The sequence below is a fragment of the Histoplasma capsulatum genome, genomic scaffold, assembly GCF_000149585.1.
Source record: "Histoplasma capsulatum NAm1 scaffold_5 genomic scaffold, whole genome shotgun sequence".
NCBI lineage: Eukaryota > Fungi > Ascomycota > Eurotiomycetes > Onygenales > Ajellomycetaceae > Histoplasma > Histoplasma mississippiense.
In genome coordinates, this window is record NW_001813978.1 from 58,107 (window position 1) to 74,827 (window position 16,721).

The window sequence follows — 16,721 nt, forward strand, 5'->3', positions numbered from 1 at the left end:
ACTAAAAAAAGGCGCTAATTGTGCCTGGCGGGCGCAGCACTGCTTAAATAGGCGTGGTCACGTGGCATTCTCTAGCAAGCAATAGGGATGCCAACAAGTCTGTTTACAACATCCAAATACAACTTATATATCTATATTTATAGAAAAAAATAGTAGTCATATTGTGAAATCAAATTAATCATTTAACTAGTATAAAGATTAGAAACTAAGTGCACAAGCTCACATTGTGTGCAAGAACATGGTGAAATACATAACATGTTGCCTTGATTGTTGACGCAAAGTCAGTTCTGAATGGCAGGTCATCCCATTGCAGCATAGAACAACTTGACAAAAACAAGACCCTTGATAAAATCGTGCGATGCCTGGGGATCTAGTGAATAGACACTTGGGTGAATTTGTAGAACTGGGAATGCAAGCTTAGCAAGAAGCAGTGATTTTAACCTATGATTACCTAGCAAGTATGAAATACGCCTTCGAAAATGAAGTTTACGCAGATATATCCAGCGCCGGTGGAAGCTATAAATATATCCACGGTAGCACCCATTTCCTTCGCATTTTCTGCTCTCCCTCTTTCTGGCTCCTGCTTCATTTGGCTTGGTTGATCAACCTTGCGCCGAACCCGCTATCCGTAACCGGCCATCTTGTTAACCAATCAAGTCTCCTTGACTCCCCACAACAGTGTCGCTGGACGTCATATTTCATTCCTTTCTCTCTTAGATTCCCTGATGCCTTTGGATTTCCATTTTAAAACCCCCTTAGGGTTAAACCCTTTTCTCCTCAACTTGTTTCGCTTCGCTCTTGCGATGTATGTTTCGTCTTCTTCCGCTTCAAAAGGCCCGAAAGCTTCGTCTCTTATCTGCTTGTCCTTCCCCTCATCAATAATAGGAGTTCTATCAACCATCTCATCCACATCATCGATCACGAGTTTTGAGCTCTTCAAGTTTGATTTACCTGCCGATTTGTTCGATGAAGGGCTTGGCCCTGTCTTCTTCAATTTGCAAACGTAGAAACCATCTACGTTCTCCCTATGGGGAAAGTAGCGCCTCGACAGCGACATTTTATCGTCGAACTTTTTCCCCATGTAACTCTTAAAGCCTGGAGTTCCAAAATTCCCCAAGCCAGTATCCACGATCTTGACATTTGGTCGATTGCGGAGGGCATATTGTACAACCGCTTCGTTCTCTTCTACTGTGACACTGCAAGTAGAGTACACGATATAACCACCTGTTTTAGACAGGTGATTAGTTGAATCTATTGCGGCCAGGAGGAGCTGCTTTTGCATATGCGGTAACGCGAGAAAATCGCGTTCAGATTTTGAGGTTTTGATGTTGGGATCCTTTGAAATGACACCCGTTCCCGAGCAAGGAGCGTCAAGTAATACACGATCGAAGCCACCGAGGATTTTGGGAAAGGCCTGTCTTGCATCGAGATTCGAGATGATTGTGTTCTTGCATCCGAGACGGTGGATATTACCAATCAACCCCTTAGCACGGGGTTTACTTGCGTCATTCGCAATAACACATCCAGTGTTTCGCATCAACGCTGATATGTATGTGGTTTTACCGCCGGGCGCAGCGGCCATATCGAGAACTCGCTCATTTGGCTGCGGAGCCAACGCCATGACGGGAAGGAAAGACGAGGCAGCTTGGAGGATGTAGTGGCCAGCGAGATATTCGGGTGTAGCACCCAATGGTATCGCGGATTCGAATATTTGCAAACCAACCTTCGACCATTTGCCGACAGGTTCAAGGACGACACCGCGGTTGATCAGGGCTTGGGCGAGCGAGCGCCGATTCGTGCGCAGGGTGTTTGTCCTAATGACAACAGGACGTGGAGATTCGTTGGCTTCGAAAAAGGCAAATGCCTCGCGGGGTGTGAAAAGCTTGAACAGTTTTTCAGCCAAGAATGGAGTATAACCGTAGTAGTTGCAGATGTCGGAAAGGAGAAGGTTTGTATAGTCTGCTCGGGATTTGCTGGGCTTTCCGAGTGAGGGTAGATCTCCAAGTATGCGTGTCGTCTCTGCAATGCGAGTCCGGAGGAGCTGGAGGTCGGGAGCCATTCCCGTCTGTTTCTGCGGCTGGCCATCCTCCTCAAATACCTCCATGGTATGACCCGCGATATTGGATTGGATGGCAGACTCATTGAGTTCTAATCGTGCTTGCTCCTCCACAACTTCTGCCTCCATATCCAATTTCCTTGACATACCTTCAATGTTCGCAGTAGTAAGCTTTGCCTCCGTAGAAGAGATAGCTTCGTCTTCCGAGAAGATGGCCTCGCGCGGCTGATCCTCTTCAGAGTCAAAGGCTGAATCCAAACCCCGGTCACTATCCGAGCGATGTGAAATTATTACAGCGTTATCACGATGATCGCTGACGCCGTCCGGATTTTCGAACTTAGGCGGTAGTAGGCCCTCTAAACCACTATGGGAAGCGGCCAGGCGGGATTCGACCAATTTCTCTGGAATCGAATTTGACAGTACCTTTTTTCCATCCGTTTTGACTCCAAACTCCTGGGACGTAACACCGGGATTATGAGGATGTTTTCCCTGTCTGGGGTGGTTTTTGTTCTCCGTGCGCCGCTTCTTTCCATCTTGAAGGTGGGTATCGTAGATATCTGATGGCCCGTGCCGTTTAAAAGTTGAAATCTTTGATTCATGTAGGGACGGGGGAGGGCCCTGTGTGTTCATCCGACGACTACCGCCCATTCTCGACTAGCAGTTGATGTCTTCCGGCGGGCAGGGTGTTACAAAGGCAAAGAGCTTCAAGTAGTAGTTGGAGTAGGGTTCTTACATTCAAGCTGTATATATATATATATTTTTTTTTTTTTTTTTTTGCTCTAACGCCAGAGATTTTCCGAACAGTATTACCGGAAATACCTACGGAGTACTTCGGCAAAATATGCCTCTCGAGGAATAGTCAGCTGTGCCATTCAACAATTTCTGGTTGGGTGCCAAGACATTCGCTTTACAGCACGTGATTAGGTGTACTGTGGGAGGATAACGTTGTTGTCATTACTAAAACTAACTACGCGAGAGCAACACAATATGTTGGGGGGCACGTGATAGGGTAGCCGTAGTACCACTAACACCCCCGTGCTACGGCGCCGCCAAAGCTCTGCCGCCCGGGGGCCCCCCCCTTGCTCAATTCTTCTAAAAACGCAATAATAATTAATTACAAGAATCAGACCCTGATTTCCTCTTTGGGAATAGGCTCCCGTATGGCAATAACCGTAAAAAACAGGATAACACAAGCAAAATCTGTAAACTCCCGTATCATCATTACCTTCACCCCTTCTTGCCAATTTCCATTAAGCCAATCCTCTTAACAAATTCTTCGAAGGCAGGCCTTGCCAGTGGCTTGGTGAGGCCGTCAGCTATATTGGCCGTAGAACCAACGTGTTCCATCATGATTTCGCCTTTTTCAACCAGATCGCGAAGGATATGGTATCTGATCTCGATGTGACGTGACCTCCTTGTCAAGGACTCCCCTTTTGCTAGATCTATCGCGCCCTTGTTGTCAACTCGCAGGTGCGAGCATACCTTCGCTTTCCCTTCTACTAATCCAGCATCAAATAACATGTCATTCAGCCAGATCACTTCGCACGCTGCCTCACTTGCCGCGATATACTCCGCCTCAGTGGTTGATTTTGCAACTGAGGTCTGCCGTTGCGACCGCCACGAGATTGGTGATCCGTTTAGCAGGATAATGTAACCTGTAGTTGACTTGTATTGGGGGTCTGCCCCTGCCCAATCTGAGTCGCTGTACGCGACAGGACTGAGTCCCCCAATCATCTCCTTCTTGTATAGGATTCCGTGATCCTTCGTTTTCTTGACGTAGCGTAGGACGTGTTTTAATGATGCCCAGCATTCCTTGTGCGGACGCGAGTTGAAACGTGAGAGGTAGTTGACCGCGAATGCCAGATCTGGTCTGCTGCTTGACACCAAATACTGCAGCGATCCTAAGCCTTGACGATATCTAGTAGCAGTAAAATCGTCATCTAACCCGCTATCTTCATCTGGTGAGAATTCTAGGCGTATGCCGGCCGCCATCGGCGTGCTGGCCGGGTTGACCTTGTCCATTCCAAAATCCTCAAGGATCTCATCGATATAACGGTTCTGGGTAACCGCTAGGTCGCCGTTCATTTGACGTTTGACTTCCATTCCAAGGTAGGGCTTGTTCTCTTCGACATCCTTTGTCTCAAACCTTTTAGCAATCTCTGCCAATATCCAGTCTAATTGCTGCTCTTGGGGTCCCGTTACCCGACAGTCATCGACGTGCAATGTCAGGTAGATCTTGCGAATAGGGTGATATAAGAATCCGCCATCGTACGGCGAGATTTTGAATCCTAGAGTGGTGAGGTGTTCCGTCGCAAGGAAATACCACACCCTCGCTGCTTGCTTCATCCCGTAAAGGCTCTGGCGGAGCAGGCCAACCAGGCCCCCCCTGCCGTGCTTAATCCCTGTAGGCAGTTGCATATATACCATCTCGTGCTGCGGTAGTATGCCGTTCAAGAACGCGGAGACGTAGTCGATCGCCTTTGCCTTCCACCCCTTTGCCGTTGAGATTGCGAATAAGCTCCGTGACGTGGGTCCTGATACCACCGCGGCGTACGACTTTGTATAGTGGACTCCTTGTTGTTGGAGGAATCCCCTAACCACCCAGCGAGCTCTAAACCGGATTGTTTCTCCCTTATTGTTCAACTTGCGATCAAACACCCATTTACCAGTTAAGATATCCATGCCTGGGGTCTTCTCAACGACAATATATGTCTGCTTGTTCTCAAACATGCTGACCTCTTTCTTCATCGCCTCATACCAGTAGTCCCAATCAGGGCTCCTTTTGGCTTCCGCCACGGTAGTTGGGCGGTCAGTTAGGGTGCTCAGGACAGGATCGTCCTCATTGGCAGGGTCTTCTGGTTCATCATTCTCGACAAGTTCTGTCTCATTATCTAGAAGGTATGTTGGATCTATCGCACCTTCAAGATCCCCATTGGCAATCATCTTCAAAACGTCAGGTTTCACCTTTGCTAGGTGTCGCAGGAGGCAGTGTTGCCACCCATCAGCAGCATCTAGTACGTCCAATTCTTCTGGTAATTCGCTCGATTGCCTCACCACGTTCGCAGGCGTGGTTTCACCCTTGTCTAGTCCTTCGTCGAATACGACATCTCGCGCGATTTCAAGGCGACGGCCAATTGGGTCCCAGATACGATATTGGTGCAGTCCTTGGTAGCCAACTAGCTGCCATTCCTTGCCGTCAGTCCTATCCGCGAGCTTATTGGTAACCTTTAGGTTCTTCTTGTAGACCTTGCACCCCCACCTGCGTATCCAATGGGCAGTAGGTTGCACCCCAGTCCATGCCTCAAATGGCGTAAGCGGAACTACTTGCTTGCATCCGTATATCTTAGTTGACGTTGGGGACGTGTTGATCATCATGATCGCGGCTTGCATCGCCTCACCCCACAATTCCTTAGCTAGTCCGCTATCAAATAGAAGGCTTCTTGTCTTTTCTGCAACAATCCTGTTGGCGCGTTCAGCAGGGCCGTTCGATTGCGGCGTATCAGGCGTAGTCGTTTCATACGCAATTCCTCTGCTCTGGCAGTAGGCCTTCAGATCTTGGCCTTTAAACTCGCTGCCACCATCCCAGTGTAGGGTGCCTACACGGCGTTGCGTAGTTGCCTCAATGCCTGTGATGAAGTTCATTAATCTCGCGGTAGACTCACCCTTCGACATCATCAAGATTGCCCATCGGTATCTCGTAGCGTCATCTGTTATCCCTAGCCAGTAGCTAGCACCCCCCCTAGTGGGTAGGTCGTTCCCGTCAAAAAGCGTTTTTCCACCCCCTGCTAGGTCGATGAAGAGTCTCATCGCCGGCTTGGTAGCTCGCGTCATGGGCGCAAAGGTTGGACGTGTCATCTTTGCTTGGACACAGACTTTGCAAAACGGTAAAGCTCGTTGGCCGATGATTCTCATTCCTAGGCGTGGATCTGCTGCCATTCTAGCGATATCCGCGGGATTTAGATGCCCTAATTTTTGGTGCCACTGTGTCATTGTTAGTTCTATAACCTTTATGTCGTTGTTGGGCAGCGCCAGTATCGCGTCAGTAGTCCTGTCGTCCGCCATCGCGTTGACAGGTTCAAATTTGCCGTTGGACAGGGCGAATCGAATTAGATCCTTGAAGGTAGGCGGCTTCTCCACCTCGTAGATATCATTGTCGTTCAACTTCGCCGTGAAGGAGAACGTTCTATCTGGGGACATAAAGAGCACGGCGTGGTTGCTTCCATATGCCAACTGCTTGAAGGTAAAGCCCTGGCGTACGAGCTTACCCATGCTCATGAGGTTCACTTCTAATTTCGGGACGTAGCGGACGCCAGTTAGTAGCATGTCCGCCCCTTCAACGGTGATCTTCGTGTCGCCTATCGCTGCGGCAGGCACTATCGTTCCATCTGCCATTTCCAACTTGACAGTATATTTTTGGGGCTTTGCCACGACAAGATCTTTATGAGGTGTTGCGTGGGCACCCGCACCCGAGTCTAGAATCCAGGTATCTCTCGTGGGTCTTTCGCTGCTCATGTAGGCCTTGTCCGTCATACAGAATACTTGTTCCACGACGTTATGGACAGGAGCAGTGCCAGCATTGGTATCACCCTTGTCCTTATCCTTATTGGCGTTGTTGGGATTGGACGGACGCTTCTCTGGGTATTTCTTCCAGCAATCGTTCTGGATATGACCGGTCTTCTGGCAATGGAAGCAGGTCCGTGTCTCACTGCCCTTCTTGTCAGATTTGGGGTCCTTCTCCTTCTCCTTATCCTTATCCTTGCCCTTCTTATCCTTCTTGTCGGATTTGGAGTCCTGCGCGTTGTTGGTAGGGTTCCTAGACGTGTCAGCATTGGATTCATCAGTTGTCGGAAGCCGCAAGAGGATATCGCGGCAAAGGGCCATGAAATCACTCTCTAAGGGTTGGGCGTTATCTTTCTCAATTTGGTCCATACGGTTCTTAATGAACGAGGCCCACCCTTTGCTTACCCCAGTAAGTAAGCAGTCAAAAAACATGAAATCTTCGACCCTATATCCTAGGCGGATATAGTCAGTCCTTATGGCGATCAAGCATTCGATAAACGCGCGATCAGAGCCTTTTGACTTGGCTGTCATGCTTGTCATCTCCTTGTATAACCTTGTCCTTAGGACAGCAGGCCTTTCAGCGAAATTGTCCTCTATGATAGACCATAGAGAATACGCAGATAATTCGCAATCCTTGGGTATAGTAAAATGAGATTTTGCCTGTGGGGCAACTGATGACCACATGTAGTTGTATAGCCACATGTTGCGTTCTTTCCAAATCGCTGCATATCAGTGCTGGCGTTATCATCAGGGCCTATTTGCTTCTCATCAAGGATGTCATCGGTTTCAGATTGCCTCGCTGCGAGGAGGATCTCTTCTTTCCACATGGGGTAGTTCCCAGATCCGGTCAGTACAACTGGCTTCCTTATGGGTCTCACTTGATCACGGAACTCATTAAGGATTTTCACGATAGCAGACGTTCTGCCTTTCCTCTGCAGATAGTTTGCTAGATCTGCACTGATGTTCTCATCACTTGTAGAGGCCTGACCCCTACCAGTTCTCATTTGTTGGACTTCATGTTGGAGTCTCGCGATCTCCAGTCTCATGCGAGTTTCTTCGCTCACATCATGGCTACTAGGGCCACCCGCGTTATCTGACATTTCGTTGTCGTTAACCGGGTCTTCGTATTCGATATTCGACTCGTTCGATTCCTCTTCGATTGTGTCGTCAGGTTCAAATGCCCCCGGGGCAGTCACCTTGTTGGTTGCAGGCGTTGGTAAACCTGCGTTCGATTCCTGTTGTGCCTCTGGCGTTTGGGGATTTCTTCTTCTACGCGTTGTCACGTATTCTTTCGTCAAATCAGGCGTTCCACCCGATCTCAAATTAACCATGGGGTTTAAATCGTCTAGGCACGCTTTTAACGATGCGTGGAGACGTTGTTAGCACGTTATTTCAGCGGTTCTGTTGCTTCTAAGGGCCATAACCTGTGGGAGGATAACGTTGTTGTCATTACTAAAACTAACTACGCGAGAGCAACACAATATGTTGGGGGCACGTGATAGGGTAGCCGTAGTACCACTAACATCACCCACCACGAGACAGGAGGCTACCACTCGTGGCGCGTTCCACGGGATCAAACGTAATTAATCTGCAATATGATGGGTCAAACAAACTGGCCACCTTTATGGCTTTTCAACGGCTGCTGAAGCTGAAGGGCGAAGGGGTTGCATAATCGAGAAAATTTCATTTAGCAGAAATGGCAAAAGGCAAACGGCAATAGAATAAATTAGTCAAGGGCGAAGTGGAAGTCGCTCGCAACATATTCCATCGATGGGCGTCAAATAGTTTAAAGCATGCGACGAAGGATAATTCTCTTTCCACATCTGCGGAAACCAAACCCGAGTACCCGAAACCATGGCGTCCAACGCCTCAATCCCGGCCCTAATAGTGTCCAAATCAGAAAGCACACACAACCTTGAGGATGGCGTTCCATTTGCATATGAAAATCTCCATGTGGGCGAGACTTATCTCAAGCTGGATAAAACGCTCTTCAGAATTACGCCTGATGCGAAGAAAGGACCACCATTAGAGGGGGATGTGATTACTGTTCTAAGCAAGCAAGGCGGTCGGTTGGTTCTTGAGCGAGATTATTCTTATGTTTCCAAGGGCGGAACGGCTGTAAGGCGCTTTGAGGTTGAAGCTATGAAGCTGGTAGCAAAGCGCACCTCCGTCCCTCTTCCTGAAGTTATTTACAGCCTCATAAGTGATCGCAGCGGCGAGATCGGGATGACAACTATTCCAGGCACTACACTAGAAAGCCTATGGGATAAGTTGAACAGCGAAACAAAAAAGTCTATATGCCTTGAGACATGGGATCAAATCGCCAAACTCCGAGAAATCCCACAACCACCTGCCTTAAAACAGTTCTTCCAGTGTCTTGCCGACGGCTCGCCAACTCTCGACCCTCTAATCGAAGACTTGGACCGCTGTGGAACCCCTTTATACACAGACGAAGACGTCAGAGCCCGAATATACCACCGCTACCTTCATTTTGGTGGTCTGCGATATAAAAATGAGCTACCAGACATGCTCCCTCGATCATCCCGTACGGTTTTTACACACGCTGACATTGCCCCACGCAACATCATGGTTGATGACCATTATCGCATTACCGGAATCCTCGACTGGGAGTATGCCGGCTGGTACCCTGATTACTGGGAGTATGCGCAGATCATGAGGCCCGCTTGCCAGACGGGCGATTGGCAGAAATGGATGGATCTCACTGCGCCCCGTAAATGGGATATCTCGGGAATAGCAGCCGCGAGACGAATTTTATTTTGATAACCGCCACAAACTTGCAAATAAATAGTACTACTTATTCGTCACGAACAGAGTGTCAACCCAGACATCCACAGGTTCTCGCCCATTGATTGGGTACTTCCGCCGCTGGCAGAGGCCAAAATTTGAGGAGGGTGAAGGCCATGATTCGATCGGATGCTATCGTTTCAATTCTGTGTTAGCGTTCTTATTGCTTAAAAGATCCGGCACTATTTGTCTCCCAATCGATAAAGGGCTTAAGCGCAGAGGAAATACTTGGCATTGGGCAACCAAAGTATACCAGTTAAGGGGCGTTAGTGAACGGGACGGCCCGGATCACAGCTGGCAAGTTGCTGCCGTTCCTGAGTGATTGCAATCGATGATTTAGAGAATGACTCCCTTCGGTCGCCTCTTTTGCACACAAGTCTATTCGCTCCCAACCGAGGTGTTTCTCAGCTCAGCAACTAGGGGTGACATGGATCATGCAGCACATCAGCGAGCGACTGGATCGGGCTGTTTTTTGAGCGCACGTTCTTCGCAGCGCGACGCTTGGATTTTTAAGCTGCATATCACAAACGTAAGGTAATTGTTTCTTATTTTAAAGCGTGGCACGCCGCAACGGAAGCGAGTCGAGGTATCAAGAACATACGATACAACCGACTAGAACCCTTTCTACCCTGTATCTCAAATCTCTGTCCAGCGTCTCGTAGGTTGTTTGTTTCAAAAATATGCCCGGAAATAAGATAATCCGTTCCGTTCACTTTGTTTACCACGTTTGCTCCATGTGGCTTCCGATTCGTAATTAAGCACATACAGCATTGTAGGGAGATTACTATAAGATTATGCCTTTAGAATGGATCCGAAAATACAAGAATTGTTGGCTGAGCTCGAGCGAGAAAGAGCTGAACTTGATCAAGAAAGACAAAGGCGTCAAGACGCGGAAGCTGAGGCGAGAAGCGAAAGAAGGCGGCGTGAAGAAGAGCAACAACGACGTGAAGAAGAGCAACGACGACATGAAGAAGCAGAAGCTTTGGCTGCGAGCTCGGAGTCATCAACACTGCCTCTGTTTTTACATGCCTGCCATGAATTGTTAGTCGCGATCGAGATCGTGACAGACCCTACTCGAACCACTCAAGGCGCGGTTACGAGACTGACAAATCGGAGGGTTCCATCTCGCATCACATTGTGGGACACATTCACTGAGGAGCAAATGAAGGTGTGGCACAAGCTTGATCAGCATCTCCATTTCTTGACAGAAAAGCTCTTCCCCTCTCTACATCAGCTCGACTACGTCCACCAACTTATCAGCCCAATTTCCTCAGAGTGGGATCTTCGGTACTATGAATGGGAAACGGTAGAAAATCAAGTGTGGGTCATAATAGACTGAATATATGAGAATGATGAGCTTAAGAGGGCATTCAGCTTGCGTGGATTGATTACCTTTGAAAGCCATGCTAACCTTGAGCTTTCAACGCAGGCGGCTGATTTGAACCCGGGTGATCAGCAGTCATCCGTTGAACCCATGGTCGGGACTGAATCAAGTACCGGAAAGAGAATGGGCAAGAAGAATAAAACAAAGAAAAAAAAGATCACAATGATCATGGGAGGACAGGCAGATCGATTCTGCATCTATCATCAGAATGGTGATGAGCACATCCCAGCGCTCACTATCGAGTACAAGGCACCCCACAAGCTCACTCGGGATGAAATTGTGGGAGGGCTGGCTCAGGACATTCATCCTTTCAAAGAAGTAATTGATAAGAACTCAGATGATTCTGATTTCTGCTTGAAGCAGTTAGTCACTGCCATCATCACACAGTTGTTCTTCTACATGGTTGTCAAGGGAGTCTGGTACAGCTATGTTTGCACCGGAGAAGCCTTTATCTTTCTGTACATTCTTGACAATCCATCATCCGTCATGTGTTCCGTCTGTACTCCCAGTCTAGATGTTGAAGAAATCAATGATGACAGTCTCCATTTAACTGCCGTCGCTCAGGTCCTAGCATTTATCTTAAGAGCTCTAGTGTCCCCTTCTGTGCTGCAAGAATGGTATGATGCCGTCGCGGAACTTGGCATCTGGCCGGTTGAATACTCGGATATCCTGGAGCAAACACCTCCAACTGCTCGGCAGAAGCATGCCTCACCTCTGTATTGCGGCCGACACCCTTCCAAGCTTCCTCCTTTTCAGATGACATTACAACCCAGATGCCGGCCACACACAGATATTGTACCTCGATCAAGAAGCCCTTCCCCCTCAATGTCTCCGCCTCCATCTCCATTGTCGCCATCCGCACGCCGTGGACGAACTGTAAACGCTCGAGCCCGCTCTAACCCAGATCAAAAATCTAGTAAGAAAGCGCAATTCAGTGAAGACAGTGATGCCAATTGGATAGACCATGCTGCTGAACCATCAAAGATCAAAAGCCAACCTTACTGTTCGCAGCAGTGCTTGCTGGCTCTACAAGATGATGGTCCGCTGGACACCTCCTGCCCGAACTATCTAGCTCACCTTAAGCGACGGATCCAAACAGCGGAGTTTCATGCTCTTATCCGAGAGCAGCTCTCCAGGGACCGTGGCCCGGATGCCAGCTGTCGCCCTCTCTACAAGAAGGGAAGTTGTGGGGCAGCATTTAAAATCCATCTTTTGTCGCATGGCTACACTCTACTTGCAAAGGGCGTCGAACGCAACAATTCACATAAACTCGAACATGAAAATGAAGTATACCACAGGCTTCACGATATTCAAGGCGACTACATTCCGGTTTGTCTCGGGATTGTTGTGCTTGACTCAAAATACCCGTATTACTATGACGAGGGAGTTTATACCCATATGCTCCTTTTGAGCTGGGCGGGAAAGCCCATCTCGGAAGTTATGAAATCGGATAATTCGGCATGCGTGATTGAGATGACATCACAGTCTCTTCAAGCGATTCACCTTGCAGGTGTACTGCACGGTGATGTCGAGCCACAAAATATTTTATGGAATGAGGACTGCAATCGCCCTATGCTTGTAGATTTTGAACGAGCTGAGATGCGAAATGCGCTATCTGCTATATCACTGAACCTCGGGCTAAAGAGGAGAAGGCTTGGGAAGAACAGATCTACCTTTTCTAAAGAACTTTCAAAAGCTCAGATCAGCCTGGAGCGCTGTAGGGAATTGCTCCGTCGGAATTCCGCCTCAAAGTTCAAGGAATAGCGCCATAAAAGCTAACATTCCAGAGCGTGAAGGAGCGGGCCCACAAGATTATCCTGTTTGAAAAGCTGTTTGATCTTTTGGTAACTAGTGCATATTTAAAAATTTTAATATCATTCGACTTTCAAACCTAATCTCATGAAACATAACCTCCAAGGACCTTCCCGATGACCTTAACAATGTATGGCTTCTGTCTCTGGCCCAATCAAAGCCATCTTTCCCCAGACCTTCACCCGTAATAATAAATTGAGAGTTCTAGGAGTATTTTCATCTTGGTAGTGCTAATGATATTGCTAATTATATTGCCCTACAAATGAATATCGGATATTAATTGTTTCCATTTTGCTTCGGGTTTGCATAAGGAGGAGATAAAAGAATGAAAAGGGAGAATTAGTGGTCATACATAGACCTAAAATATGCAGGCGGCACAGAAAGCCGAAAGCTGGCCAGCCGCACACTACGTCACTGTTGACTGACTTACTTTCTTTTCCTTTGCCCAGGCCCGAGCATTTAGGTATGCGGATGCTCCGTGCCGAAAGGTTCCCGGGTCACTGGTCATCGACCAGCCTTTGAGCTGGGTCATAATATACTCAGGGCGACGGCCTAGGCCTTCGGGCTCGGCGAGATGAGTTGTGCATAGCTTGAGTGTACCGCCATGATAAGTCGACGTAAGAGTGTAAGCATTGTTGTCATAAGTTGATCCGTCTTGTTGGTATGACTGGAGAGCATGCATACCCCGAGCTCCTAGTGCGCAAAATAACATCACAAAGTGCCGGTGTGAGGTGGAAATAGACGTGAGCTATGCAACTTCGTGCTAAGCTGATTAATGACTTTCCGTTGTTTTCTCTACCTTTTCTCCTACCAATGTCCCTATTACAAAACTACGATCGTACGAATCTAGTGCTGCAGACAAAGCATTTGCTACCTAATAACTCTTTATATAGCCAGTGAAAAATCTCGACTACATGATCCACAGGTCTCTGGCTCAGGAGAGAGACACTCTGGACAGAACCCGTGTCCTCACAGGAGGGTTTTCCACTCTGAAGGGATGGTATAGCATATTGGGCATTGGCATCGATGCTCTAGCTCGATGACCTCAGCCTTAAGCCTGCGGATCTCCTCATTGTTCCCGATCAGCTCTGCACGGTGTTCCACTTCTTCAGGCGCTGCACTTCTTCTTGTAGGTCCGTGATCTTCGCGGACTCTGCTTCAAATATGGTGTGAATTTCTTGATTTGCTGTCGCCTATCCTAATATCACCAGAACTACTTTCAGGTTGGGCATTGTGCGTTTCTCTAGCGGCTATAATGTTGTGGATGCGGAGGAATTGAGGAGCGCTCGGCCATCAAACAGAGCCTCATACTCCGGGAGGCTTGCGTATCAGGATGGCGGAAAGGGGCGTTGATGCGGGATGTCGCTCCGGCTGCCAACCAGGACCGGGGACGCTCGGGTATACCAAGAAATGGGGGGCAGTCACGGGGTGCTCGTCTCGGGTTCCAAGGTTGCTCTCCCCAGGCATTCAGGGCGAAGTCTGAAAATAGAACTCATGCAGCAATGGCGTCCCTTCCATAGCTGTCGCATGCGGATCACCGTGGGGAGGGACAAGAGGGTAGGTATCATTCGGCTGTGGCTGCGTACAGTAGAAGAGGGGATCGCATGGCAGTGCGATGGACAGGTGGGCTCGGCTTCTCCGGTTTTATTCAAGGCCACCTTATGGTCGATCACGATATCACTTTCATGTACATGGACATGGACTAGCATTACGTCTCACCCCTCCGGGGTTGCAGATTCGGCTGTGACACCGGCGGATTCGACCGTACGCATTCCCCTCTCTTGTTTCCGAAGCGTAGACACCCGCTGGCGCAGCGCCGATTCCGTCCTCTCTGGAAAACACCTCTCTATCTCCGGCCAGGGTCGGCGCTCCTCCATCATGCTCAGGAGCCGTGTGTCATCCTCGGGGAGCCATCGCCACAGCCTGTCTCTGTGGCCCTTTCTCCCCTCGCCGCGCTCACGCTGAGTTTTTCCAACCTTGTGAGGAGCCGAGCGACCGGTTGGCCGCACACTCTCGTCTCCCCATATTGCCGGCGCTGAGTGGGGCATGCAACTCGCCAAAGCACCTTCAAACAGCCAAGAAAGGAACTGCAGACGCTCGTCGAGCTGTAGCGACAGGAAATGGGAGCGAAGGGCTGTGGAGGAACCTTCCATAGCCGATGCAGAGGCAACGCGAAGCCGCTTTGCGGCCGGTTCTTCTGGTTGCTGTGGCCCTCGCTTGCGTCTCCTGGACTGTTCGTCGCTGAGGAAGTCGTCGCTCGTGCTGTAAGAGCAAGGCACATCAACGTCAGTGCCGCAACGGGCTTGGTGAATCTGCCGATGATCCAGAACGTGAGTGTCGTCATCTGTTTGAAAATTTCTATTCCAGCCGTCAGGCCTCTCTCGGGATCCTTGGTGATGGTTGGAGGCGTCACAGGACATAGACGGGGGAGGTTCAGGATATGGATAAACGGCCTTTGGGTTTGCAAGATCATCACCTTGCTGGACAGGCTGGTGAAGTTCACTAATGTCCCAAGGCGCGTCGTCGGCAAGGATCGCTGGGTCAATGGGGATGTTGTCCTGGAGATCCGGGAGCCTGAAGAAAGCTTCTAGGCTACCATCTGAGCTGGTTATGCTCGGCGACGACGAATCAGCCCCTGTGGCGCCTCTCCCAAGGGGAGGCAGTTCGGTCGGCGTATCAGAGATATTATCTTGGACATCACGGGCAGGGGTGGGATGCGAATTCCGGGCGTGATGTGCCAGATCACAGAGAGACGATACGCCATGCCGGGAATTCTCCGAACTGGGTGGTGGTATGGACATCTCTCTTGGTTGAGAGGGGGAGTTCAACGGCGCGCACGGCTGAGTATTACCGCTAATAGGCACGCAAACTTCGGCCGGCGGCTTCGAAGGAAGGCCATGCTTGGGGGGCAGCAGGGTGTTGGGGGAGACATCACAACGCGGGGCTGGGGCTGGGGGAGGGGGAGGGGGAGGGGGTTTTCTGGATTCTGGGGTGCGAGAATTGGGGCATTTGCGCAGTGAGAATGACTTGGGGTGCCGCGGCGTCCACGGCTTGAAGTTGTTCGCATGAAACGCGAGGGCCATCTGGGTAGGAGATTGGGGATCTGAGAGGGGAGATTCTGAGTCAGAGGTGGATTGGGGGAGTGGGAAGGAGAGTGGGAATTGGGCCTGAGGGAAGAGCGTGCGCGGGCGAGAGAAACAGATCACCAAGTGCCAGTGATTTCATAGGAGGCTCGGCCACCCTTTATAGTTGCTCTCATCGCAGAGGTTTCAGCTGCCTCACCATCTCCCACAGAAGAGGAAGCAACGGGCGAATCCCTCTGATCCCTGAATCTTCCCTGAGACTGCTGACGCGTCCGAAAGCCACCTGGAGGTCGATAACCGGTGCCCTGCACCAATCGCATATGGCTATCGCCACTTCCAACCCTGACATGTCGCAATCCTGACGAAACCCCGCCTTGGTCGACCTGCAGGCGTACACCGATACCAAAAAAGAAGTGCGGCAATTTTGCTATTGGCTGGGGAAAGGAAATGAGGCAGTCTGCCTTGGTGGGTCAAAGGGCGATGCAACCCTCCATGACTCAGGGCTCAGCAAGCACTCCGGCTCCAGGAGGCTCGCCCACCGGTCTTCCCCGTGGCCTCAATCGATCGTCGCCTGTTGCTTTTCCGCACAGATCTCCACGGACGAAAGGCGCCCAAGACAACAAAGTGCGGGAGATACGGGGGAACAGATCGACCGGATAAAACCCAACCATAAAAAAAAAAAAAAAAATAAATTAAAAATAAAAAATTAAAAATAAATAAAAAATTAAAATAAACCATTGGCAATCTGCGGTTCACAGTCGCCGATCGTACAACACGGCGAAGGCCATTGCCATTGCAACATGGCTGCAGATGTCCCAGCAGCCTAGACTCCAGATCAAGCGAAGTAACACCGCGAGGGGCGGCGTGGATGGCTCAGAAACCAATGAAGCAGCAGCCTGTAAGGTCGTCAGAAGACGTCCGTTCGGCGACTCCGCGGGCGCAGGAAGAAAAAGGGGCGAGGGCCGGGTAAGACGGCACCGGTTCCCCTGCAGGGGGGGAGGGGGCAGTGCATCCAGGCGCG

General features: G+C 49.7%; 5 protein-coding genes across 5 annotated transcripts; 2 read left to right on the forward strand and 3 right to left on the reverse strand.

Annotated features, from left to right (window-relative positions):
* Nucleotides 1-299: 299 nt before the first annotated feature.
* Nucleotides 300-7,947, reverse strand: HCAG_04880 (nucleolar protein NOP2; the record flags this gene model as incomplete). Its single annotated transcript, XM_001539363.1, has 6 exons — nucleotides 300-403; nucleotides 952-2,175; nucleotides 2,206-2,613; nucleotides 2,790-2,796; nucleotides 3,539-7,011; nucleotides 7,221-7,947. 6 exons carry the CDS (start codon nucleotides 7,945-7,947, stop codon nucleotides 300-302), a joined length of 5,943 nt encoding a protein of 1,980 aa, XP_001539413.1.
* Nucleotides 7,948-8,470: 523 nt separating this feature from the next.
* On the forward strand, nucleotides 8,471-9,397 carry HCAG_04881 (predicted protein; the record flags this gene model as incomplete). The annotated part of the gene is made up of 1 exon (XM_001539364.1): nucleotides 8,471-9,397. One exon carries the CDS (start codon nucleotides 8,471-8,473, stop codon nucleotides 9,395-9,397), a length of 927 nt encoding a protein of 308 aa, XP_001539414.1.
* Nucleotides 9,398-10,226: 829 nt separating this feature from the next.
* Nucleotides 10,227-12,569, forward strand: HCAG_04882 (predicted protein; the record flags this gene model as incomplete). Its single annotated transcript, XM_001539365.1, has 2 exons — nucleotides 10,227-10,589; nucleotides 10,851-12,569. 2 exons carry the CDS (start codon nucleotides 10,227-10,229, stop codon nucleotides 12,567-12,569), a joined length of 2,082 nt encoding a protein of 693 aa, XP_001539415.1.
* A 278-nt stretch (nucleotides 12,570-12,847) lies between these two features.
* On the reverse strand, nucleotides 12,848-13,299 carry HCAG_04883 (predicted protein; the record flags this gene model as incomplete). Its single annotated transcript, XM_001539366.1, has 2 exons — nucleotides 12,848-12,859; nucleotides 13,048-13,299. The coding sequence occupies 2 exons, from the start codon at nucleotides 13,297-13,299 to the stop codon at nucleotides 12,848-12,850; spliced, it is 264 nt and encodes an 87-aa protein (XP_001539416.1).
* Nucleotides 13,300-14,332: 1,033 nt separating this feature from the next.
* Nucleotides 14,333-15,700, reverse strand: HCAG_04884 (predicted protein; the record flags this gene model as incomplete). The annotated part of the gene is made up of 1 exon (XM_001539367.1): nucleotides 14,333-15,700. The coding sequence occupies one exon, from the start codon at nucleotides 15,698-15,700 to the stop codon at nucleotides 14,333-14,335; it is 1,368 nt and encodes a 455-aa protein (XP_001539417.1).
* Between the last annotated feature and the right edge of the window lie 1,021 nt (nucleotides 15,701-16,721).